The sequence below is a fragment of the Somniosus microcephalus genome, chromosome 8 (genome assembly GCF_052327205.1).
Source record: "Somniosus microcephalus isolate GS21.2 chromosome 8, FLI_Smic_1.0, whole genome shotgun sequence".
Taxonomy (NCBI): domain Eukaryota; kingdom Metazoa; phylum Chordata; class Chondrichthyes; order Squaliformes; family Somniosidae; genus Somniosus; species Somniosus microcephalus.
This window is the reverse complement of record NC_140994.1, coordinates 124,131,269-124,156,904: the sequence shown is the minus strand read 5'-3', so window position 1 is coordinate 124,156,904 and position 25,636 is coordinate 124,131,269. Positions and strand designations below refer to the sequence as shown.

General features: G+C 43.9%; 1 protein-coding gene across 6 annotated transcripts in view; it reads right to left on the bottom strand.

Annotated features, from left to right (window-relative positions):
- ebf1a (EBF transcription factor 1a) overlaps positions 1-25,636 on the bottom strand; it is a 699,375-nt gene that overhangs the window by 294,878 nt on the left and 378,861 nt on the right. For 4 of the 6 annotated variants that reach the window (XM_085995098.1, XM_085995100.1, XM_085995094.1 and 1 more), the window contains exon 8: positions 10,827-10,968. In XM_085995098.1, coding sequence (XP_085851224.1) covers positions 10,827-10,968 — 142 coding nt within the window. The remainder of the gene's footprint in view (positions 1-10,826; positions 10,969-25,636) is intronic. The other 2 variants (XM_085995095.1, XM_085995097.1) reach the window with 1 other exon arrangement.

Sequence of the window (25,636 nt, the reverse complement as noted above, 5' to 3'; positions counted from 1 at the left end):
GATTGGACACATTGCACGGGTATGCCAATCTGGACAAAATAAATCCACTGACAGAAAACAAAAAATCAATTAAGAAAAGTACAGGAAGGTACAAATGATGACGGACAATAGCTCCGAAGACCAGAATAGCGATAGCGACTCCGGAAACAAGAGACTAAGCTGTCTCAAATTACATAATGTATTTGCCAAAGAGGATTACCAAACCATTTGGGTTACCCTCACAATAGCAGGGTCCCCAGTTAAAATGGAGCTAGATACAGGATCAGCTCTAACCATAATAAATCGACGAGATTACGAGAGGCTATTTTCGCATATACCTCTAAAAGACACATCCATTATCTTAAAAACATATACGGGGCAGAAAGTCTACCCCAAAGGAAAAATAAGGGTGCCTGTGGTATACAACGGCAAAGAAATACAAAAGTTGTATTTATACATTCTACAAGATGGTGGTCCACCGTTGTTGGGACGTGAATGGATAAGGAAGATACGTTTAGACTGGCACTCCATTCAGGCACTGACGGTGACCAGTAAGGAAAAAAACAATGATGACATCATACCTGAACCATTAAAAGACATCTTGGCCAACGCCAAAGAAGTGTTTCAAGAGAAACTAGGAACCTTGAAAGGCATCACCGCCTCAATAAAAGTGGAAGATACAGCAATTCCAAAATTTTTTAAGGCAAGACCGGTGCCATACGCAATACGTCCGGCAGTCGAGGCAGAGCTGAAGAATTTGGAAAAGGCAGGCGTATTATCCAAAATAGATTGGAGCGAATGGGCAACACCCATCGTTCCAGTCATGAAAAAAACATTGAAAAATAACTCTGAGGAACAGAAAAAAATTTGCATCTGTGGGGACTTTAAGGTGACTGTAAACCCGGTCCTTCACACGGTACAGTATCCTCTTCCGAGGATAGAAGATATTTTCGCCTCACTATCCGGAGGGAAACGTTTCACAAAAATTGACTTGGCACAGGCATATCTACAGATGGAGGTTGAGGAGACCTCTAAAAAGTATCTCACAATAAACACACACAAAGGCCTGTACCAGTACAATCGACTGGTTTTTGGAATAGCATCAGCTCCAGCTATCTGGCAAAGAGCTATGGAGCAAGTCCTGCAAGGGATTCCGGGGACTCAATGCTACCTAGATGACATCCTTATAACAGGAGAAAATGACAACGAGCACCTTGCCAATTTGGAGCAGGTGCTCACTAGGCTGAAAGAACGGGGCCTACGAGCAAATCGCCCCAAGTGCGAATTTTTCCAAAATCAGATATCATATTGTGGCCACATAATTAATAAGGAAGGGTTGCATAAGTCACCTGAAAAAACTGAAGCAGTTATAAAAGCCCCAGCACCTGAAAATGTTTCACAATTAAGGTCATTCCTGGGATTAATAAATTACTATCATAAATTTTTACCGAACTTATCAACTATTCTACACCCTCTTAATGATCTTCTACAGACAGGAGTGATTTGGAAATGGAACGAAGACTGTAAACGTGCCTTCCATAAATGTAAAGACTTAATCACATCCGAGAAAATTTTGGCTCATTACAACCCATCACTACCAATCAGACTGGCGTGCGATGCATCCCCTTACGGCATAGGAGCGGTATTGTCCCATAGATTCCCTGATGGCTCGGAACGGCTGATAGCTTTTGCGTCACGCTCATTGAACTCAGCTGAGCGTAACTATGCCCAGATAGACAGGGAAGCACTCAGCCTGGTATGGGGAGTGAAGAAATTCAACCATTACCTACACGGACAAAAATTTACCTTGCTGACTGACCATCAACCCCTCATCTCCATATTCAACCCTAAAAAAGGTGTCCCCATTATGACGGCACAAAGACTACAGAGGTGGTCCCTTTTTCTAGGGGCACACCAATACAACATTGAATACAAAGGGTCAAAACAGCATGGGAATGCTGACGGTTTATCACGCCTACTGTTGCCAACGATAGAAGAGGCACCTACAGTAGACCCAGTAGAGATATTCCACTCTACCATAGTGGAATGTCTACCGGTGACAAATTCTGCCATTGAAAGGGAGACAAGAAATGACCCTACTCTCTCACGGGTCTACGATTTAACAGTGAAGGGATGGCCAGCACATGGCGAACCACTGTTGCCAGCATTCTCGCAAAGAAGAGAACAGCTGTCAGTGTGCCGAGGAACCTTGATGTGTGGATCCAGAGTGGTGATTCCACCCAAACTCCAGGATAAAGTGCTAAAGGAGCTTCACGAGGGGCATCTGGGTGGAGTGAAAATGAAGAACCTAGCTAGGGCGTTTGTATGGTGGCCAGGTATCGATGGAGACATCGAAGACATGACCAAGAGCTGCCTAGGATGCCAGAAGGTCCAAAATGCTCCACCACAGGCCCCTCTACATCCATGGGAGTGGCCCTCATCTCCCTGGCAAAGGGTGCACATCGACTTTGCTGGTCCATTTATGGACTCAATGTTCTTAATCGCAGTTGATGCACACTCCAAGTGGCCGGAGGTAATAAAGATGTCCTCCACCACCACGGAAAAAACCATCACAGTATTAAGGACCATATTTTCCAGGGATGGGCTGCCGGAGCAGATATGTTCTGATAATGGACCGCAATTTGTGTCCGAAGAATTCAGAAAGTTCTTAAAGAACAATGGGGTAAAGCACTACACGTCCGCCCCATACCATCCTGCCACCAATGGATTGGCTGAAAGGTTTGTCCAGACCTTCAAGAAGGCCATCAAGGCCATGGGTAATGAAGACATAAAACTTCAGCACAAGGTGGATAACTTCTTATTTGCATATAGGAATGCAACGCATATGGTTACTAACCAAACTCCCGCCATGATGTTCTACAATAGAAACCTAAGATGCCGGCTGGATTTGGTCAAGCCCAACATCCGAAGGGACGTGGAGAACCGGCAGTTTCAGGGCATGAATGAAAGGCCAACTAGGGCCTTCCAGATAGGCCAACCGGTTTTGGCCCGGGACTACCGTACCGAGAAATGGCAGCCTGGAACTATCTGCACACGATTAGGACCACTGATGTATACCGTGGACATTGGAGACAGCATAATAAGGCGCCATGCTGACCAAATCATCAAGTCATCCGAAAAGGGACAACCTACACCACCACTCTATACATCTAACGATGAAGTAGAGATACCCATATCTACCTCCGATCCGGTGATACTGGAGCCCGATGAACCCGACACTGGCCTTCAAGCCGAATCAGCCTTGCCAGAAGAACCTACTACACCACCAGAAACTACTACACCCCCGAGGCGTTATCCGGACCGAGTCAGGAAGCCTCCTGAGAGACTAACTTATAATTAATTAATACAGCAATGTATATTATTTTGCATATAACATGTAATTAATAATTACTTAAAATATGATGTACTAGTTAGCTAGAAGGGGAGGAATTGTGGTGTATGTGCCTTTAAGAGCAATTATGGTGTATGTGCCTTTAAGAGCCCCAGGTGTGCGTAATGCCGGTAATTGCCACTTGGGCTATATAAGCCTGTGTATTGTGTATATCCTTTAGAAACCCCCCCCCCAGACTTGCTTAGTAAATACCTATGAACCAACTCCTGTCTTCAGTGTCTTTATCTACACACGGACACTACAGGTTCTACAGTATATTGCATTTTTGGTCTACAGTACTGTATTTTGAATTGTTGGGTCTACATTATATCGGATTGTTGGGTCTACAGTATATAGGACTGTAGTTTCACACTAATATCGGATTGTTGGGTCTACAGTATATTGGATTGTTGGGTCTACATTATATCGGATTGTTGGGTCTACAGTATATCGGATTGTTGGTTCTAGAGTATATTGGATTGTTGGGTCTACAGTATATTGGATTGCTGGGTCTGCAGTATATTGGATCGTTGGGTCTAAGATATATTGGATTGTTGTGTCTAAATTATATCGGATTGATGGGTCCACAGTATATATTTTTTTGGGTCTACAGTTTATTGGATTGCTGAGTCTGCAGTATATTGGATTGTTGGGTCTACAGTATTTTGGGTTTTTGGGCCTACAGTATATTGGATTGTTGGTTTTACAGTATTTTTGATTGTTGGGTCTACATTATATTGGATCGTTGGGTCTACAGTATATTGGATTGTTGGGTCTACAGTATATGGGATTGTTGGGTCTACAGTATTAGGATTGTTGGTTCTACAGTATATCGGATTGTTGGGTCTACAGTATATCGGATTTTTTGTCTGCAGTATATTGGATTGTTGGGTCTATATATATCGGATTGTTGGGTCTACAGTATATTGGATTGTTGGGTCTATAGTATATTGGATTGCAGTATCTACAGTATCTCGGATTGTTGGGTCTACAATATATTGAATTGTTGGGTCTACAGTATATTGGACTGTTGGTTCTACAGTATATTGGATTTTTGCATCTACAGTATAATGAATTGTTGGGTCTGCAGTATATAGGATTGTAGTGTCATACGAATGTCGGATTGTTTGGTCTACATTATATTGGATTGTTGGGTCTTACAGTATGTTGGATCGCTGGGTCTACAATATATCGGATTGTTGTACTACATTATATTGGATTATTGGGTCTACAGTATATTGGATTGTTGGGTCTACAGTATATCAGATTCTTGGGTCTACACTATATTGGACTGTTGCGTCTAAGATATATTGGATTTTTGTGTCTAAAGTATATCGGATTGATGGGTCTACATTATATTGGATTTTTGAGTCTACAGTTTATTGGATTGTTGGGTCTGAAGTATATTGGATTTTTGGGTCTACAGTATATTGTATTGTTGTATCTACAGTATATTGGGTTGTTGGGTCTACAGCATATTGGATTGCTGGTCTACAGTATATTGGATTGTTGAGTCTACAGTATATTGGATTGTTGGGTCTAAAATATATTGGAGTTTTGGGTCTACAGTATATTGGATTGTTGGGTCTACAGTATATTTGATTGTTGGGTCTACAGTATATCGGATTGTTGGGTCTACAATATATTGGATTGTTGGGTCTGCAGTATATTGGATTGTTGGGTCCACAGTGTATCAGATTGTTGGGTCTACAGTATATTGGATTGTTGTGTCTACAATATATGGGATCGTTGGGTCTACAGTATATCGGATTGTTGGTTCTACAGTATTTTGGAATTTTGGGTCTACATTATAGCGGATTGTTGGGTCTACAATATATTGGATTGTTGGGTCTACAGTATATCGGATTGTTGGGTCTACTGTATATTGGACTGTTGGGTCTAAAGTATATCGGAATAGTTGGGTCTACAGTATATTGGATTGTTTGATCTACAGTATATTGGATTGTTGTGTCTACACTATATCGGATTCTTGGGTCTACAGCATATTGGATTGTTGGTTCTACAATATATCGGATTGTTGGGTCTGCAGTATATTGGATTGTTGGGTTTACATTATATTGAATCGTTAGTTCTACATTATATTGGATTGTTTGGTCTGCAGTATATGGGATTGTTGGGTCTACAGTATATGGGATTGTTGGGTCTACAGTATATCGGATTGTTGGTTCTACAGTATTTGGATTGTTGGTTCTACAGTATATTGGATTGTTGGGTCTACGGTATATTGGTTTGTTGTATCTACAGTATATCGGGTTGTTGGGTCTACAGCATATTGCATTGCTGGTCTACAGTATATTGGATTGTTGGGTCTACAATATATTTGATTGTTGGGTCTACAATATATTGGGATTTTGGGTCTACAGTATATTGGATTGTTGGGTCTACAGTATATCGGATTGTTGGGTCTACTGTATATCGGATTGTTGGGTCTACAATATATTGGAGTTTTGGGGCTACAGTATATTGGATTGTTGGGTCTACAGTATATTGGATTGTTTATCTACAGTATATCGGATTGTATGATCTACAGTATATTGGATTGTTGGGTCTACAGTATATCGGATTGTTGGGTCTACAGTACATCGGATTGTTGGGTCTACAGTATATTGGATTGTTGGGTCCACAGTATATCAGATTGTTGGGTCTACAGTATATTGGATTGTTGTGTCTACAATATATGGGATCGTTGGATCTACAGTATATCGGATTGTTGGTTCTACAGTATTTTGGAATTTTGGGTCTACATTATAGCGGATTGTTGGGTCTACAGTATATTGGATTGTTGGGTCTACAGTATATCGGATTTTTGGGTCTACTGTATATTGGACTGTTGGGTCTAAAGTATATCGGAATAGTTGGGTCTACAGTATATTGGATTGTTTGATCTACAGTATATTGGATTGTTGTGTCTACACTATATCGGATGATTGGGTCTACAGTATATTGGATTGTTGGGCCTACAATATATCGGATTGTTGGGTCTACATCATATTGGATTGTTAGGTCTACAGTATATTGGATTGTTGGATCTACAGTATTCTAGATTGTTCGGTCTACAGTATATCGGAATGTTGTGTCTACAGTATATCGGATTGTTCGATCTACAGTATATCGGATTGTTGTGTCTAGAGTATATTGGATTGTTGAGTCTACAGTATATCGGATTGTTGGTTCTACAGTATATTGGATAGATAAGTCTACAGTATATCGGATTGTTGGGTCTACAGTATATTGGATTGTTGGGTCTACAGTATATAGATTGTTGGGTCTACATTATATTGGATTGTTCGGTCTACAGTATATTGGATTGTTGGGTCTACAGTATTCTAGATTGTTCGGTCGACAGTATATCGGTTTGTCGGGTCTACAGTATATCGGATTGTTGGGTCTACAGTATGTCGGATTGTTGGGTCTACAGTATATCGGATCGTTGGGTGTAAAGTATATTGGATGGTTGGCTCTACAATATATTGGATTTTTGGGTTTACAGTATTTTGGATTGTTGGGTCTACTGTATATTGGATTGTTGGGTCTCCAGTAGATTGGATTGTTGGGACTAGTGTGTATCGGATTGTTGGGTATGCAGTATATCGGATTGTTGGTCTACAATATATCGGATTGTTGGTTCTACAGTATGTTAGATTGTATGGTCAACAGTATATTGGATGGTTGGGGCTACACTATATTGAATTGTTGGGTGTAGAATATGTTGGCTTGTTGGGCCTACAGTATATCAGATTGTTGGTTCTACTGTATAATGGATTGTTTGATCTACATTGTATCGAATTGTTGGGTCTACATTATTTTGGATTGTTGGGTCTACAGTATATTGGAATGTTGGTTCTACAGTGTATTGCTTTTTTGGGTCTACAGTACTGTATATTGAATTGTTGGGTCTACATTATATCGGATTGTTGGGTCTACAGTATATAGGATTGTAGTTTCACACTAATATCGGATTGTTGGGTCTACAGTATATTGGATTGTTGGGTCTACATTATATCGGATTGCTGGGTCTACAGTATATTGGATTGTTGGATCTAAGATATATTGGATTGTTGTGTCTAAATTATATCGGATTGATGGGTCTACAGTATATTGTTTTTTTGGGTCTACAGTTTATTGGATTGTTGGGTCTGCAGTATATTGGATTGTTGGGTCTACAGTATTTTGGGTATTTGGGCCTACAGTATATTGGATTGTTGGTTTTACAGTATTTATGATTGTTGGGTCTACATTATAGTGGATTGTTGGGTCTACAGTATATCGGATTGTTGGGTCTACAGTACATTGGATTGTTGGGTCTACTGTATATCGGAATTTTGGATCTCCAGTATATTGGATTGTTGGGACTAGTGTATATCGGATTGTTGGGTATACAGTATATCGGATTGTTGGTCTCAGTATATCGGATTGTTGGTTCTACAGTATGTTAGATTGTTTGGTCAACAGTATATTGGATGGTTGGGTCTACAGTATATTGGATTGTTGGGTCTACAATATATTGGATTGTTGGTTCTACATTATATTGAGTTGTTGGGTGTACAGTATGTCAGATTGTTGGGTCTACATTATATCAGATCGTAGTGTCTACAGTATATTGGATGGTTGGGTCTACAGTATATCGGATTGTTGGGTCTACAGTGTATTGGATTGTTGGGTCTACATTATGTTGTATTGTTGGGTCTACATTATATCGGATTGTTGGGTCTACATTATATCAGATCATAGTGTCTACAGTATATTGGATTGTTGGGTCAAATGTATATCGGATTGTTGGGTCTACAGTGTATTGGATTGTTGGGTCTACAGCATGTTGGATCGTTGGGTCTACAGTACATCGGATTGTTGTTTCTACAGTATATCAGATTGTTGGGTCTACAGTATATCGGATTGTTGTCTCTACAGTATATCAGATTGTTGGGTCTACAGTATATCGGATTGTTGGGTCTACAGTATATTGGATATTTGGGTCTACAGTATATCAGATTGTTGGGTCTATAGTATATCGGATTGTTGGGTCTACAGTATATTGGATTGTTGGGTCTACTGCATATTGGATTGTTGGGTCTACAGTATTTTGGATTGTTGGTCTACAGTATATCGGATTTTTGGGTCTACAGTATATTTGATTGTTGGGTCTACATTATATTGGATTGCTGGTTCTACATTATATTGGATTGTTGGGTCTACAATATATTGGATCGTTGGGTCTACAGTATATCGGAATTTTTGGGTCTACAGTATATCAGATTGTTGGGTCTGCATTATATCGTATTGTTGGGTCTACAGTATATCGGATTGTCGGGTCTACATTATATAAGATTGTTGGGTCTACAGTATATTGGATAGTTGGTTCTACAGTATATCGGATTGTTGGGTCTACAGTTTATTGGATTGTTGGAGCTACACTATATTGGATTGTTGGGTCTACAGTATATCGGATTATTGTGTCTAGAGTATATTGGATAGTTGGGTCTACAGTATATCGGATTGTTGGGTCTACAGTATAATGGATTGTTGGCTCTACTTTATATTGGATTGTTGATTCTACAATATATCGGATTGTTGTGTCTAGAGTATATCGGATTGTTGGGTCTACAGTATATCAGATTTTTGTGTCTACAATATATTGGATTGTTGGGTCTACATTATATCGGATTGTTGGGTCTACATTATATCAGATTGTTGGGTCTACAGTATATTGGATTGTTGGGTCTACTGTATATCGGATTGTTGGGTCTACTGTATATCGGATTGTTGGGTCTACAGTATATTGGATATTTGGGTCTACAGTATATCAGATTGTTGGGTCTACACTATATTGGATTGTTGGGTCTACAGTATATTGGATTGTTGAATCTACAGTATATCGGATTGTTGGGTCTACAGTATATTGGATTGTTGGGTCTTACAGCATATTGAATTGTTGGGTCTACTGTATATTGGAAGCTTCACTCTATAGTACAAGGAGAAGATTAACCTTCACATGGTCCTTTGACAGCTGAGTTGGTAATGGCAGTGTGTACTGTAAAGAAGTTCCCAGGTTTGTTTCCTGGTCTGTGTTGAGTTCGCCGATCCCAGCCAGAGTAGCAGTTAAGCTGTTTCAATTGGTTGTGGTGACGGTAGGCTCAAGAGGAGAAAATGCCTCAGTGCTTGACTTTCATGAAAGTGAACGGCAAAGAAACTAGGCGATGCGAGCACTCCCAGGAGATGAAGAGCGAGAATACAGATCAAAGAGAGAACTGCAAAAGCAAGAGAGAAGAAGAAAACTATTTTTCATGGAAAAGATTTGATTTATTTATGATGTGTGTTTTTTTAACTGAGAATCTTTGGTGAAGTGTCAACACCCGTGGTGGGAGATACCATCAAATTTGCAAAGAGGTAAATCTGGAGAAAAGACTGAGGCAGGTGAGTCGTTCCACTGTTTTGAGGACCTGGAATTGAATGAGTTATGCTTTTTGATTTCAATATAATGAAGAGGAAGATTTTGTACCGTTACTTTAATGTTAGGTGCTTTGTGCACCTCGGTGTGTGAGGGGAAACATTAACAAATAGTCAGCCCAGGGTTGCAAAATATTCAGGAGGATTAATGATGAGGGGTGACATCATTCAACAAGTTCCGCAACTTTACAGTTAACTCCTGTATCATGACTTGCAGCATGAGTGCAACAATTTTGCACAAATCCCAGAGGCAGTGACACAGCCGGCTTCTAAGCGGATCTGAGTGCTAGCAAATCACTTGCCTTATTAATACCCAAACGTGTAGTCACTTCAAATCATCAGTCCTTGATCTGTTGTGTACTTGCAATCAATTCATTTAAATTTATATTTACACGGATGATACCAGAACTGAGAGGTTATACCTATCAGGAAAGATTGAACAGACTGGGTCTCTTTTCTCTGGAAAAGAGAAGGCTGATGGGTGACCTAATAAAGATCTTTAAAATGATGAAGGGTTTCGATAGGGTAGACATAGAAAAGATGTTTCTACTTGTGGGGGAGACCAAAACTAGGGGCCATAAATATAAGATAATACATCAAAAAAGGGAATTCAGGAGAAACTTCTTTACCCAGAGAGCGGTTAGAATGTGGAACTTACTACCATAAGGAGTAGTTGAGGCAAATAGCATTGATACATTTAAGGGGAAGGCGGAAGGAGGCTCCTGTGGAGCATAAACATCTGCATGGACCAGTTGGGCCGAATGGCCTGTTTCCATGCCGTGACTCTATATAATTCTATGTAAATAGTGCCAGCAGCAGCAAATGTCAAATCACCTTAACTAAATATTCGAGGAAACAAAAAGTTCTCCTAGAAATGAGGCAGCTGGAACATTAGTACACAGAACATCACAAGCATTTACAAATTAGGTGGGGGTGAGGGTGGGTGGGGTGGGAGTGGAACAGTGTTAACCAATGAAAGTGATATGCCTACCATGTTCCAGATAAGAGGGCGTACCTTCAGAGGGATCGAGTCTTCGAGCCCTCCGACCGTGTTTGGAGTTGTTGTGGACGAACATATTGTCGGAAACGGCCAGCACATGGCCATCTACATTCACCGTTGTGGAGACAACGACCTGCGGTGGGAGAGACAACAGAGCGTTAGAGAGATGCTTTGCAATTTGAGAAACTGCCAGTAACAAAGGCCGTTTCAGAACCCACCCTGCCTGTTCAATCATATAGTTCTGGAGAGAGAAAGAAAACAAACAATATTGATTAGAAAACATTGGCAGGCCACTGGGACAGGGAGAAGAAAATGGAAATAAGCTAGTTTATCGGGACAGAGAAAGTAAACCTGGAGCACTACTTTCAGAGACCTCCAAGGCAAAAGGGCAGAGGTTTAGGCTCATGAAGGGATGCTTAGGAGAAATCTGGGCAGGATTTCTTTATACGGAGGGTGATCAGCAGCTAAAAGCTAGCAGGTATTTGAGGCCAGGACACTCTGTTATTTTAAGAAACAGCTGGAACCTGAGATGGGACGATGATAGGGTTGGTATTCAGGAAGGGTGAGGTCAAAGGACCTTTTTTATCTGAACCTATCTACTGAACACTTGTCCCAGTTATGGGCTACCAAGTCCAGATACAATTGAAATGTTGTCATATATCAAAAAACTAGACCGAAGTGCCCCAGGTTGCCACCCCCCCCCCCCCCCTCCACACCCCTTGGTCAGAGCTGAGTTAGCCAATCTCTCTGGAGGACTTGTTTGCAGCATTCCTGGGCCAGTGAAGAGAAACGTTGACTCCTGATTGATGTGCAGAAATCCCGTTGCTGGGTGTTGGCTCAAGTGGAGCAAAACCCGACATGGGCTAGTTGGGCCGAATGGTCTGTTTCTGTGCTGTATATTCTATGTAATTCTTTTTAATCCTCTGTATACTATTTTGAATTTTGGGCAAAGATAGGATCCCATAATTGCACGGTCTCCCCACGCCAACTCCATTTGCACAAGACAATGGAGGTTGCCGGAATCGGTGGAACCATATCTCAGACAAAACAAAGTGCCTTCAAGAGAGAAGGGAAGAAGAAAATTGGGTGGAGTTTTCCCACCTTGTACCCGCCGTAACCTTGAGCTCATCCAAAACTCTGCTGCCATCACCCCTGTGTTCGCTGACTTCCTTTGGCTCCCAGTCTGGCAACGCCTCGATTTTAAATTCTCATCTTTATTTTCCAAATCCTTCCATGGCCTCGCCCCTCCCTATCTCTGTAACCTCCTCCAGCCTTAAAACCCTCCCAAGGTCTCTGCGCTCCTCCAATTCTGGCCTCTTTCGCATCCCCGATTTTCATCACTCCACCATTGGAGGTTCTGCCTTCAACTGTCTAGGGCCTAAGCTCTGGAATTCGCTCCCCAATCCTCTCCATCTCTCTACCTCTCTCCCCTCCTTTAAGACACTCCTTAAAACCTACCTCTTCGACCAAATTTTTGGTCACCTGTTCTAATATCTCCATATGCGGCTTGGTGTCAAATGTTGTTTGATAACGCTCCTGTGAAGCGCCTTGGGATGTTTTACTATGTTAAAGGTGCTATATAAATGCAAGTTGCTGTTGTTGTTGAATGGCCTACTTCTGTTCTCATGTTCCTATGAGATAGATTTGCATTTCACATTGGGGTTGAGCTGAATCAGAGGATGAAAGATAGTTTCATGTGCATGCCTTCTACATCTTATACCACAGCCAGCTTCAAGTGAACAAACAACAGAAAATGCTGGAAGCACTCAGCAGGCCAGGCAGCATCCGTGGAGAGAGAAACTGAGCTAACGTTTCAGGTCTGTGACCCTTCGTCAGAACTGGAAAAGGTTAGAGATGCAGGATTTTGCTGTTGTTCAAGTGAACAAATGTGGGTTCAGGATGCAAGACAATTAGAGATGTTTAAGGACAGTTAGGATCCCTGATGTGGCACATGGCCAAAGGAAATTGGTGTGAATTTCAGTGAGGCGGAACAGGATGTAACTGTTCACAATGCACACACCGCATTTAAAGCTGCACAACTCTGTGTTTATTTAGAAACGCTCACCAATTTAGTTTCAAAGATATGTTTTGTTTGTGCCTTGGCCGATAAAGCCTTGCGTTCTGGCTCAATGCGAGAGAGGTCAAAGTATGTCAGGCACACGGTTAAGAAAACTGATTGGGAAGAGTCTTTGTGTTGAAATGGCCAGTCTTCACACATAAACCCCCTGTGATCCTCAATCAACGTTCCATCTATTAATCCCAGTGTAAAGTAAGACTTCCCTCTTGTTCAGCCAGAACAGAGATGATCCACCAACTGATCAGCAGAACACAATTACAATTTAAAAAATCAAACATGTTGAAAGTAAACTCAATTTTTCCTCTTATACCCAAGGAGTTACTTTGTTGTCATTTATCTGAGGGGATCAAGCCCCTTGCTTTTCTCCCCAGCCCCGTGGTACCCACAGGCAACATGCCATCTACTGCTAACTTGGTCAATGCAGCTTCAAAGAAAGTTGTGATCAATGTTTTTAAAACAAAAATTGCAAATTTAATAAGCATCAACAAGTTGTTTATGACATATTAAAGTAAGTCCTGATGGGGAATATCTGCTTTTTAAAATACAGCCTGCTGGTGAATCTCGGTGTGTCTCCCTCTTTGAAATAAGGTTGAATTGTGGGTGCCAGTCCCCTCAAATGCTTGAAAGAGATACTTGTTATGAGATTCTTTCTTTAAAAGGGGTCCTGATGATATAACTCCCTCTGAAAGGGTTCTTGTTGGTGAGACTCCTATTGAAAGGGTTCTTGCTGGTGAGACTCCTATTGAAAGGGTTACTGATGGTGAGACTCCTATTGAATGGGTTCTTGCTGGTGAGACTCCTATTGAAAGGGTTCTTGCTGGTGAGACTCCTATTGAAAGGGTTTTTGCTGGTGAGACTCCTATTGAAAGGGTTTTTGCTGGTGAGACTCCTATTGAAAGGGTTTTTGCTGGTGAGACTCCTATTGAAAGGGTTTTTGCTGGTGAGACTCCTATTGAAAGGGTTTTGCTGGTGAGACTCCTATTGAAAGGGTTTTTGCTGGTGAGACTCCTATTGAAAGGGTTTTTGCTGGTGAGACTCCTATTGAAAGGGTTTTTGCTGGTGAGACTCCTATTGAAAAGGTTTTTGCTGGTGAGACTCCTATTGAAAGGGTTTTTGCTGGTGAGACTCCTATTGAAAGGGTTTTTGCTGGTGAGACTCCTATTGAAAGGGTTCTTGTTGGTGAGACTCCTATTGAAAGGGTTCTTGCTGGTGAGACTCCTATTGAAAGGGTTCTTGTTGGTGAGACTCCTATTGAAAGGGTTCTTGCTGGTGAGACTCCTATTGAAAGGGTTTTTGCTGGTGAGACTCCTATTGAAAGGGGTTACTGATGGTGTGACGGCTGCTTTGAAATGGATCCTGGCAGTTAGACTCCCTCATTTGGAGTGCCTTGATGATTAGACTCCCTCTTATAAGGGACACTGCTGGACAGATACTGGCCTCGATTTTCTGCCGGAGTTACGCTGGGAAGCCAGAATGCAGCAGGACATCATCAGGAGCCATTCCCGTCAGCTCGCCACTTGTTCCTCATGTTTGTGGGAATTTGTGCTGGAAAGCATAGAATACGCAAACCCAAATATGGCCGGGCAGGATCAAATGCTTTGCAACTGACGGAGAGACGTAGTATGACAGGATTTCTGCCATTTTCACATTAGCAACGTTGGGTGGGTGGGATGCCTGCTCATCCCTGGTGTCCAGCATTACTGTGGGTGAGGGGAGCAGATTGAATGATTAATTGATTGGTTGATTGCAGGTTGATTGCAAAGGCTTAGAGCACCATTTTTAAAAATTAGCAATTTTTTCTTCAGCTGACAGCACTGCTTTAAGGGGAACAACCCCAGCTTCTCCAGTCTATCCATGTAACTGAAGTCTCTCATCCCTGGAATCATTCTCGTAAATCTATTCTGCACTTTCTCTAAGGCCTTCACATCCTTCCTAAAGTGCGGTGCCCAGAATTGGATACAATACTCCAGTTGAGGCCGAACCAGTGTTTTATACAGGTTCATCATAATTTCCACACTTTTGTACTCTATACCTCTATTCATGATGCCCAGGATCCCACAAGCTTTTTTAACTGCTTTCTCAACCGGCCCTGCCACCTTCAATGATTTGTGCACATATACCCCCAGGTCATGCACCCCCTTTAGGATTGTACCCTTTAGTTTATATTTCCTCTCCTCATTCTTCCTACCAAAATGTATCACTTTGCACTTTTCTGCGTTAAATGTCATCTGCCACGTGTCCGCCCATTCCACCAGCCTGTCTATGTCTTCCTGAAGTCTATCACTATCCTCCACATTATTCACTATACTACCAAGCTTTGTGTCATCTGCAAATTTTGAAATTGTGGCCAGTACATCCACATCCAAGTCATTAATATATATCAAGAAAAGCAGTGGTTCTAGAACCGACCCCTGGGGAACACCACTGTATACCTTCCTCCAGTCCGAAAAACAACCGTTCACCACTACTCTCTGTTTGTGGCCATTATCACATTGCTGTTTGTGGGAGCTTGCTATTCGCAAATTGGCTGCCACGTTTCCTACATTACAACAGTGTCTACACTTCAAAAGTACCTCATTGGTTGTGAAGCGCTTTGGGATGTCCTGAGGTCGTGAAAGGCGCTATATAATGCAAGTTGGGTTTTTTTCTTGACTGACCCTAGCGCATTTGCCAGGGTCTGGAGTGATTCCTTGCAGCAGACGGGAGTTCTGCCCTACCCCCCTCACCACATTTCCACTGACGTTTGGCCACGTTAAAGATCAGGCTGCTCTATTGAAAAGATGTCCAGACTCTCTTTACAGCTACTTTGACATGCTTTGTATCGCTGCCGGATGCGTGCCACTTTCACTTGTGACCTTGGCACGCAAATATAAAGGAGGCAAAACCTGAGCCGGAAACGGTACACTCCATGGGTCTCGAGAGTGCTGAAAATGTTGCCTGCCTTCTATTGCCCTCCAATGGTGAGGTGGGAGGGCTGTAACACGGAAATGGTTAAAAGTGGGAGAGCGCAGGTCTCCCAGGCTCATGGGGAGAAATTGAGTATAGCCCCGTTTGGGGCGCTAACCTCGCCAGGGCGCTAAAAGTAGCGCCCCGGAAACATTTGCGCCCCCGCACCGGAAATTGGTCGTTTGCGCCCCAAAGGGAAGCACGGCGCTACTGGAGGCGCCCTGCATCCCTCTTGGGGCGCTGCGAGTGAATATCGTGGCTCAACATGCCGCAGCGCCACAAGCTGCAGCACGTCGTGCTGCGGTATTGCAGACCTTCCTCCCCTTCTTAAAGGGGAGGGGCCTTGTGCAGCGCGATCTGGGGCCAAGCTGGGCCCCCGAGGATCGGGAGTGCAGGCAAAAGAGCCCGGCACCGAGGAGAAGTGCTGGGCTCTTGGAGCGCAGCCGGCACTCCGCGGGGGGGGCGGGGAGGCGTTCAGGAGGCCGGGGACGGGAGCGCAGGCAGGTGCTGGCAAGCGGCCAACAACAAAAATGACCGCCCCGCACCACGCCTTTAATTTGCGCCTCCCCGGCCGCAGGTAGGCCCCCCTGACCCCGTCGGACATAGCGTCCGGCAGTAAATCAGGGGGCGCTGCCGAATATCGCGGCCGGGGCATCAGCAGGGCGCTGCACACACCGATGACGTTATCAGCAGCAGCGCAGCGCTAACGGTTAGCGCCACCACTAACGTCCCGCAGAATTTAGCGGGAGGCAAGGGCAGTGCCGCGCGCGGGTGCTAGTTGGCTTGCGCCCCACTTAGCGCCTTCTTAAGGCGCTAATGGGTGGCGCAACCAACCGAATTTTTCCCCCATAGAATCATACAGCACAGAAGGCAGCTTTTCGGCCCATTGTGCCTGTGCTGGCTCTTTGAAAGAGCTCTCCAATGAGTCCCACTCCCCTTCGCTCTTTCCCTATAGCCCTGCATTTTTTTTTCCTTTTCAAGTACATATCTGATTCCCTTTTGAAAGTTACTATTAAATCTACTTCCGCCACCCTTTCAGGCAGCGCATTCCAGATCATAGCAACTACTAGGACCAACTCACTTGCCGCCTTCTCCGCACTGAAGAACTTTGAATGGCCCTGTAGAATCATAGAATCATAGAATGGTTACAGCTCAGAAAGAGGCCATTCGGTCCATCGAGCCTGCAAGAACACCTCAGCTAGTCCCACTTCCCTGCCCTTTCCCCGTAGCCCTGCAAATGTTTTCCTTCAGATACTTATCTAATTCCCTTTTGAATGCCATGATTGAATCTGCCTCCACCACCCTTTCAGGCAGTGCATTTCAGACCCTAACCACTCACTGCGTAAAAAAGTTTTTTCTCATGCCACCTTTGGTTCTTTTGCCAATCACCTTAAATCTGTGTCCTCTGGTTCTCAACCCTTCTGGCAAATGGAACAGTTTCCCTCTATCTACTCTGTCTAGACTCCTCATGATTTTGAACACCTCTATCAAATCTTCTCTCAATCTCCTCTGCTCGAAGGAGAACAACCCTAGCTTCTCTAGTCTATCCACATAATTGAAGTCCCTCATCACTGGAATCATTTTCGTAAATCTTTCTGCACCCTCTCTAAGGCCTTCACATCCTTCCTAAAGTGCGGTGCTCAGAGTTTGACACAATACTCCAGTTGAGGCCGAACCAGTATTGTATAAAGGTTCATCATAACTTCCTTGCTTTTGTACTCTATGGGGTCGATTTTCATTCAGCAGTCGGGAAGGAAGTGGGACTACAACTTTCGGGTTTTAGCCCCGCCTACATCGACGTCTGGCCAATCCACGCAATTTTCCCTTGATTAACCTTGTTGAGCCTGCCCAGCGGGCTCAGCAGGCCAATTAAGGGCCACCCGGCAACAGGTGACATCACAGACTGAAATTTCTTCTGTCAAGAGGTCTTGACAGATGAAATATCAATGTTTCACAGCTGTTTGAAGCTGTCGAACACTGACAGTCTGACTTCTAACCTGAGTCCTTCTACACAGACTCAGTTAGAACTCTCACCGGCAATGAAAGCTGAAGGCTGTCATTTTTGACAGCTCGCAGCCATTTTGCTTTCAGTGCCGGCTGAGTGATGGACTCCCGAAACCTAGAGGAAGAAAGGCTGTTAAGGTAAGTACAGGTAATTTAAACTTCTTTTCACACTTTAGACACACCAAACACACTTACCTCTGCACTTATGCACTCATCACTCACCTGAACACCGACATCACGACCCCTCCAAGTCCTTCAACCCGACGGCCCGCCTGCTCTAACCTGGCGTAGTTATGAGCTGTCGGGAATCCCACACGACACCCCTCAAAATAGGGATTAGGCTAAAAACTGCCTGTTAACTACCTGTTAACAGGCAGTTAATTGGCACTAATCCCTTCCCGCCTCGGGTCGACGGGACCCAGTGCGGGGTGGGTACCCACCTCCTTTGAAACTTACGTGGAGGCGGGTTTTGGGCGGGATGGTGTCGGGACACCCAAATTTGGGATTTTCGCACCCCGCACGCCTAAAAGCCCGCCTCATGGCACACTGAAAATCAACCCCTATGCCTCTATTTATGAAACCCAAGATCCCGTATGCTTTTTCAATTGCTTTCTCAACCTGCCCTGCCACCTTCAATGATTTGTGCACGTATACCCCCAGGTCTCTCTGTTATGTGCCCCCTTTAGGATTGTACCTTTTAGTTTATATTGCCTCTCTTTCTTCCAACCAAAATGTATCACTTGGCACTTTTCTGCATTTCTGTCGGTACCAGCTAAAAAGGCTCATGCTTCTGATGCTATCTTGTTTTGTCTTTGCTGTGGCAGGGTCATTCAAAATTTAATACCAGTGTCAAAATTAATATTCCCCATATAAACAGCTGCTTCCAGAAGTGTTCTCTGTGTTTTTTTTTAACTCACTGACAGGATTAAAGAAGAAATCCTCCGAGGCGTGTTACTGCGTGCAACCTCCCTATAAACAAATATCATAACAGCCAAGTTAATTGCTGGCAAATCTCCCGACTCAGGAGCTGACATCTGAAAGTGCAATAAACTAGGTGCTGTTTAATCCACCCATTATGCAGGCTAATTGACTCGATTCACAAGTATATTCCTTTTTTCATTATCAGACCCTGTCAGCCCTTTGCTGGCTGTCGCAGAAAGGGCCTCGGCACTGGTGATTGATCATTGATAGATTGACAGTCAGATTAATTTAATTAAAATCGCCTCACTTGAGAAATGAAAGACAAAAAAGCAAAGTGCTAATAGATTTGCTCTCACAATAAATGACTCACCGGGGCCATTTACAGAGCTTTGCCCAACTTATTTTGCCTGAAATTCCCAAGTCACTTGCAGGCTCTTGTTTTAATTGCATCGCGCTTTGCAAAGGCTTTTAGGCACATGAGGAGCAGAAACGGCTTTACAATGATCAGCAAAACGCTCCTCCCGTGTCTCAGTGGAGCCAAGCTGCTCCGCGAGATTGGCTAAGTGAGGACACTTCAACATTTGTGGCAGTCAACTGAAGTCTTCTCTCACTTCCTGCAGGAGTGCCACGCTCAGACGCCAACTAGCTCGAGGTCAATAAGCACCTACGAGAACTTGCAATTGTGCAGCACTCTTCACATGGGAGGACAACTCAGCCTGCTTTACGGTGGGGAAGAGAGGGAGGCAGGGAAGTTCAAAGGGGGAAATAAGTGTGGCGAAAGAGGTAGGTATATCCGTGTACAGGCAAGCATGAAAAGAAGGCATCAGCTGCTTAAAGTTCAACCTGGTGCTTCGTGAAAACATTCTTTATTGATATTCAGGGGTTTGAAGGAGCCTCTTACTGAACACAGGACTTGTTTTCACTGACTGGTGCTATTCCATTCGCTTTGGAGAAACGGTACAATAGCTCAGTTGATTAAGGGAGGGAATTGCTGAGCTATTCAGACTAGGAAGGAGGCAGACTCAGTCCCCAATCTGTGCTGATAGGGAGGTGGCAATTGGGCTCAGTATCCCTGGGTTAGGGAAGCGAAGATTAAGGGGTGATCTAATCGAGCTGTTGAAGATGATTAAAGGATGTGATGGGGTAGATAGAGAGCAACTATTTCCTCTGGTGGGGGAGCCCAGAACAAGGGGGCACAACTTTAAAATTAGAGCCAGGCCATTCAGGGACGATGTCAGGAAGCACTTCTTCACACAAAGGGTATTGGGAATCTGGAACTCTTCTCCCCCAAAAAGCTGTTGAGGCTGGAGTTCAATTGAAAATTTCAAAACTGAGATTGATAAATTTTTGTTGGGCAAGGGTATTAAGGGATACGGAACCAAGGTGGGTAGATGGAGATAAGATACAGATCAGCCATGATCTAATTGAATGGTGGAACAGTCTCGAAGGGCTGAATGGCCTACGTCTATGTTCCTAAAATTGACCAGGATTCCCATCCTGATCGCTCATCACGGAGCACTGTTGGAAAGAGGGTGAGCGCGAGCATCGGGTGAGCACGGGATCGGGCTCGGGTGGGATGACCCATGTGGCCAAATGGCCTACCATCAAGGCTCACACAAAAATGGGCACTTGTCCGAAGCACTGGAGAACAGCCAGTGCCGTGGACTGATACCCAGCAAGGAGTGACTGTCTTCAGGGGGAGGAAGGGATAGAAATTAAATCAGAATGTCTTTGGATTTTGTTCCCAGAATAATTTACTACTTTTAAGAACCTGAAGAATTTTCTTGCAGTGGAGTGAAATTTGGCTTGTTCCTGCCTCCAGTTCTCTCCCCGCCTCTCCTGAAGGCACTGACGCATTGTGGGGTACATTGTGTGCCATCAGCCCATCTGGTTACTGGCCTAACGGACTGTTCCTTATGTGAGAGCACTGACAATGAATGTTGGCAGGTCATTTAGTCCATGGCAGGAATTCCTGGTCTCGTCCAACATACAGGAACACGAGGGGTTACTGGATAGGGAGCAGGAAATCTGGCTGATTTTTGAGCAGAATGGCCTGTTTCTGTGCTGTAAATTCTTTGTAATTCTTCCCCCTCAAACCCAGGGCCCAGATGTTAGTAGTATCGACCCTCGAGGGGCTGAATGGTCTACTCCTGTTCCGATGTAAGAGGCTCGAGGGGCTGAATGGCCCGCTCCTGTTCCCATGTAACAGGCTCGAGGGGCTGAATGGTCTACTCCTGTTCCCATGTAACAGGCTCGAGGGGCTGAATGGTCTACTCCTGTTCCCATGTAACAGGCTCGAGGGGCTGAATGGCCTCCTCCTGTTCCCATGCAACAGGCTCGAGGGGCTGAATGGCCTCCTCCTGTTCCCATGTAACAGGCTCGAGGGACTGAATGGCCTACTCCTGTTCCTATGTAAGAGGCTCGAGGGGCTGAATGGCCTACTCCTGTTCCTATGTTCCTATTAACTTGGGCTGCAGATTGCCTTAATTGTTTTGAGAACAGTCATTTTTCCAAAGTGGAATAAATGAGGAGGATGTGTTTTAAAAAAAGAAAAGGGGTAAATTTCACTTTAATGGTTGGCATGAAGTGATTTCCTTTCCCAGCTGCCGATTGTCGAAAAAGGCAGAAAAAGAAATTGCCAACTGCACCAACAGCACGTACAGCTCTAAAAACTTGGCAGGACGTGATTTAAAACTGATTTATTAATCCCTGGACAACCTAATGTACAAGTGATCACTTTCTTTTGAAACTGAGAAACCGAGGTTAAGGGTCAAGGGCTGCGCCAAGTTTTAAAAGAACAAGAAATGACTGGGGGGGTGGGGGCTTCACCCCACCCCTCCAGCGTAAACAGGGGTACCCAACGAAGCTACCACAGTGGAGCATAGCAGGGAGAAGCCCTGAGGAAATTCACCCTCTAAATCATGACGTATTGGGGGATGCCCAGCTTGGTCTTTAACAGCCTGAAAATAGTAGGAGAATGAAATGACTGAGGAAGGATGTTCTTGCCATGGAGGGAGTGCAGCAAAGATTCACCAGACTGATACCTGGGATGGCAGGAATGACGTATGAGGAGAGATTGGGTCAATTGGGCTTATACTTGCTGGAGTTTAGAAGAATGAGAGGGGATCTCATTGAAACTTATAAAACTCTAACCGGACTAGACAGACTAGATACAGGAAGGATGTTCCCGATGGCCGGGGAGTCCAGAACCAGGGGTCACAGTCTAAGGATAAGGGGTAAGCCATTTAGGACTGAGATGAGGAGGAATTTTTTCACCCAGAGAGAGTGGTGAACCTGTGGAATTCTCTACCACAGAAGGCAGTTGAGGCTAATTATTCTTAAATATATTCAAGTTGAGGCTAATTATTCTTAAATATATTCAAGAAGGAGTTAGATATATTTCATAAGACTAAAGGGATCAAGGGATATGGGGAGAAGGCAGGGACAGGGTACTGAATTTGGATGATCGGCCATGATCTCATTGAATGACGGAGCAGGCTCGAGGGGCCGAATGGCCTATTCCTGCTCCTATTTTCTATATTTCTAAGTTTCCCCAAAGCCTTTCCACCATCTACAAGGCACAAATAAGGAGTGGGATGGAATACTCTCTACTTGCCTGGATGAGTGCATATATTTAATGAATTGGCCTCCACTGCCTTCTGTGGTAGAGAAATCCACAGGTTCACCACTCTCTGGGTGAAGAAATTCCTCCTCATCTCAGTCCTAATGGCTTACCCCTTATCCTTAGACTGTGACCCCTGGTTCTGGACTCCCCGGCCATCGGGAACATCTTTCCTGCATCCAGTCTGTCCAGTCCTGTTAGAATTTTATAAGTTTCAATGAGGTCCCCTCTCATTCTTCTAAACTCCAGCGAGTATAAGCCAAATTGACCCAATCTCTCCTCATACGTCATTCCTGCCATCCCAGGTATCAGTCTGGTGAATCTTCGCTGCACTCCCTCCATGGCAAGAACATCCTTCCTCAGATAAGGCGACCAAAACTGCACACAATACTCAAGGTGTGGTCTCAACAAGGCCCTGTACAACTGCAGCAAGACATCCTTGTTCTTATACTCGAACCCTTTCGCTACGAAGGCCAACATACCATTTGCCTTCTTAACCACCTACTGCACCTGCATACTTACCTTCAGCGACTGGTGCACAAGGACACCCAGGTCTTGTTGCACTTCCCCTTCTCCCAATCTATTGCCATTCAGATAACAATCTGCCTTCCTGTTTTTGCTACCAAAGTGGATAACCTCGCATTTATCCACATTATACTGCATCTGCCATGCTTCTGCCCAATCACCCAACCTGTCCAAATCATACTGGGGTTACTCGGCATCCTCCTCACAGCACACACGCCCACCCAGCTTTGTGTCGTCTGCAAACTTGGAGATATTACATCCAGTTCCCTCGTCTAGATCATTTATATATATTGTGAATAGCTGGGGTCCTAGGACCGATCCTTGCGGTACCCTACTAGTCACTGCCTGCCACTCGGAAAAAGAGCCATTTATTCCAACTCTTTGCTTCCTGTGTGCCAACCAGTTCTTTATCCAAGTCAGTACCGTGCCCCCAATCCCATGTGCCTTAACTTTACACGCTAATCTCTTATGCGGGGCCTTATCGAAAGCCTTCTGAAAGTCCAAATACACCACATCCACTGGTTCTCCCTTATCTATTCTACCAGTTACATCCTCAAAAAATTCCAGTAGATTAGTGAAGCACAATTTACCTTTGTAAATCTATGTTGACTTTGTTCGATCCTGTCACTGTTTTCCAAGTGCTCTGCTATTACATCTTTTATAATGGACTCTAGCATTTTCCCCACTACCGATGTCAGGCTTACCGGTCTATAATTCCCCATTTTCTCTCAACCACCTTTTTTGAATAGTGGGGTAACATTAGCTATCCTCCAATCCATGGGAACTGTTCCAGAGTCCATCGAATTTTGGAAGATGGCCAGCAATGCATCTACTATTTCTAGGGCCACTTCCTTAAGTACCCTAGGATGTAGGTTATCAGGCCCTAGGGATTTATCGGCCTTCAATCCTGTCAATTTTCCTAACACCATTTCCCTACAAATACTGATTTCTTTCAGTTCCTCCCTCTCATTAGACCCTATGTTCCCCGACATCTCTGGGAGGTTATTTGTGTCCTCCTTTGTGAAGACAGAACCAAAGTATGTATTTAATTGGTCTGCCATTTCTTTGTTCCCCATTATAAATTCCCCTGATTCTGACTGCAAGGGACCTACGCTCGACTTCGCCAATCTTTTTCTCTTCACATATCTATAAAAGCTTTTACAGTCAGTTTTTATGTTCCCTGCAAGCTTACTCTCATACTCTATTTTCCCCCTCTTAATTAATCCCTTTGTCATCCTTTTCTGAATCCTAAACTGCTCCCAATCCTCAGGTTTACTACTTTTTCTGGCCAATTTATATGTCTTCTCCTTGGATCTTATGCTATCCCTAATTTCCCTTGTTACCTTTTTTGATTAATTTTTATGCCAAACAGGGATGAACAAATTCTGTAGTTCATCTATTCAACCTTTGAATGTTTGCCATTGCCTATCCACCATCAACCCTTTGAGTAACATTCCCCAATCAATCCTACCCAACTCGCGCCTCATACCATCATAGTTTCCTTTATTTAAATTCAGGACCCTAGTCTCTGAGTCATCTACTTCACTCTCCATCATAATGAAGAATTCTATCATATTATGATCGCTCTGACCCAAGGGGCCTCGCACAAGATTGCTAATTAATCCTTTCTCATTACAGAATACCCAGTCTAAGATGGCCTGATCTCTAGTTGGTTCCTCGACATTTTGGTCTAGGAAACTATCTCGTATACACTCCAGGAATTCTTCCTCCACAGTATTGTTGCTAATTTGGTTAGCCCAATCTATCTGTAGATTAAAGTCACCCATGATAACTGCTGTGCCCTTATTGCACGCATCTCTAATTTCCCATTTAATGCCATCCCCAACCTTTGCATTACTGTTTGCAGATCTGCAGAGGTTATCCACTTTGGTGGCAAAAACAGGAAGGCAGATTATTATTTGAATGGCAATAGATTGGGAGAAGGGGAAGTGCAAAGAGACCTGGGTGTCCTTGTGCACCAGTCGCTGAAGGTAAGCATGCAGGTGCAGCAGGTGGTTAAGAAGGCAAATGATATGTTGGCCTTCGTAGCAAGAGGGTTCGAGTACAGGAACAAGGATGTCTTGCTACAGTTGTACAGGGCCTTGGTGAGACCGCACCTTGAGTATTGTGTGCAGTTTTGGTCACCTTACCTGAGGAAGGACGTTCTTGTCATGGAGGGAGTGCAGTGAAGATTCACCAGGCTGATACCTGGGATGGCAGGAATGACGTATGAGGAGAGATTGTGTCGATTGGGCTTATACTCACTGGAGTCTAGAAGATTGAGAGGGGATCTCATCGAAACCTATAAAATTCTGTCAGGTCTGGACAGACTAGATGCAGCAAGGATGTTTCTGATGGCCGGGGAGTCCAGAACCAGGGGTCATAGTCTAAGGATAAGGGGTAAGCCATTTAGGACTGAAATGAGGAGTAATTTCTTCACCCAGAGAGTGGTGAACCTGTGGAATTCTCTGCCACAGAGGGCGGTGGAGGCTAGTTCATTAAATATATTCAAGAAAGAGTTGGATATATTTCTTGCGGCTAAAGGGATCAAGGGATATGGGGAAAAGGCAGGGACCGGGTACTGAATTTGGATGATCAGCCATGATCACATTGAATGGCGGAGCAGGCTCGAAGGGCCGAATGGCCTACTCCTGCTCCTATCTTCTATGTTTCTATGTTTCTATGTATACCACTCCCACTAACGTT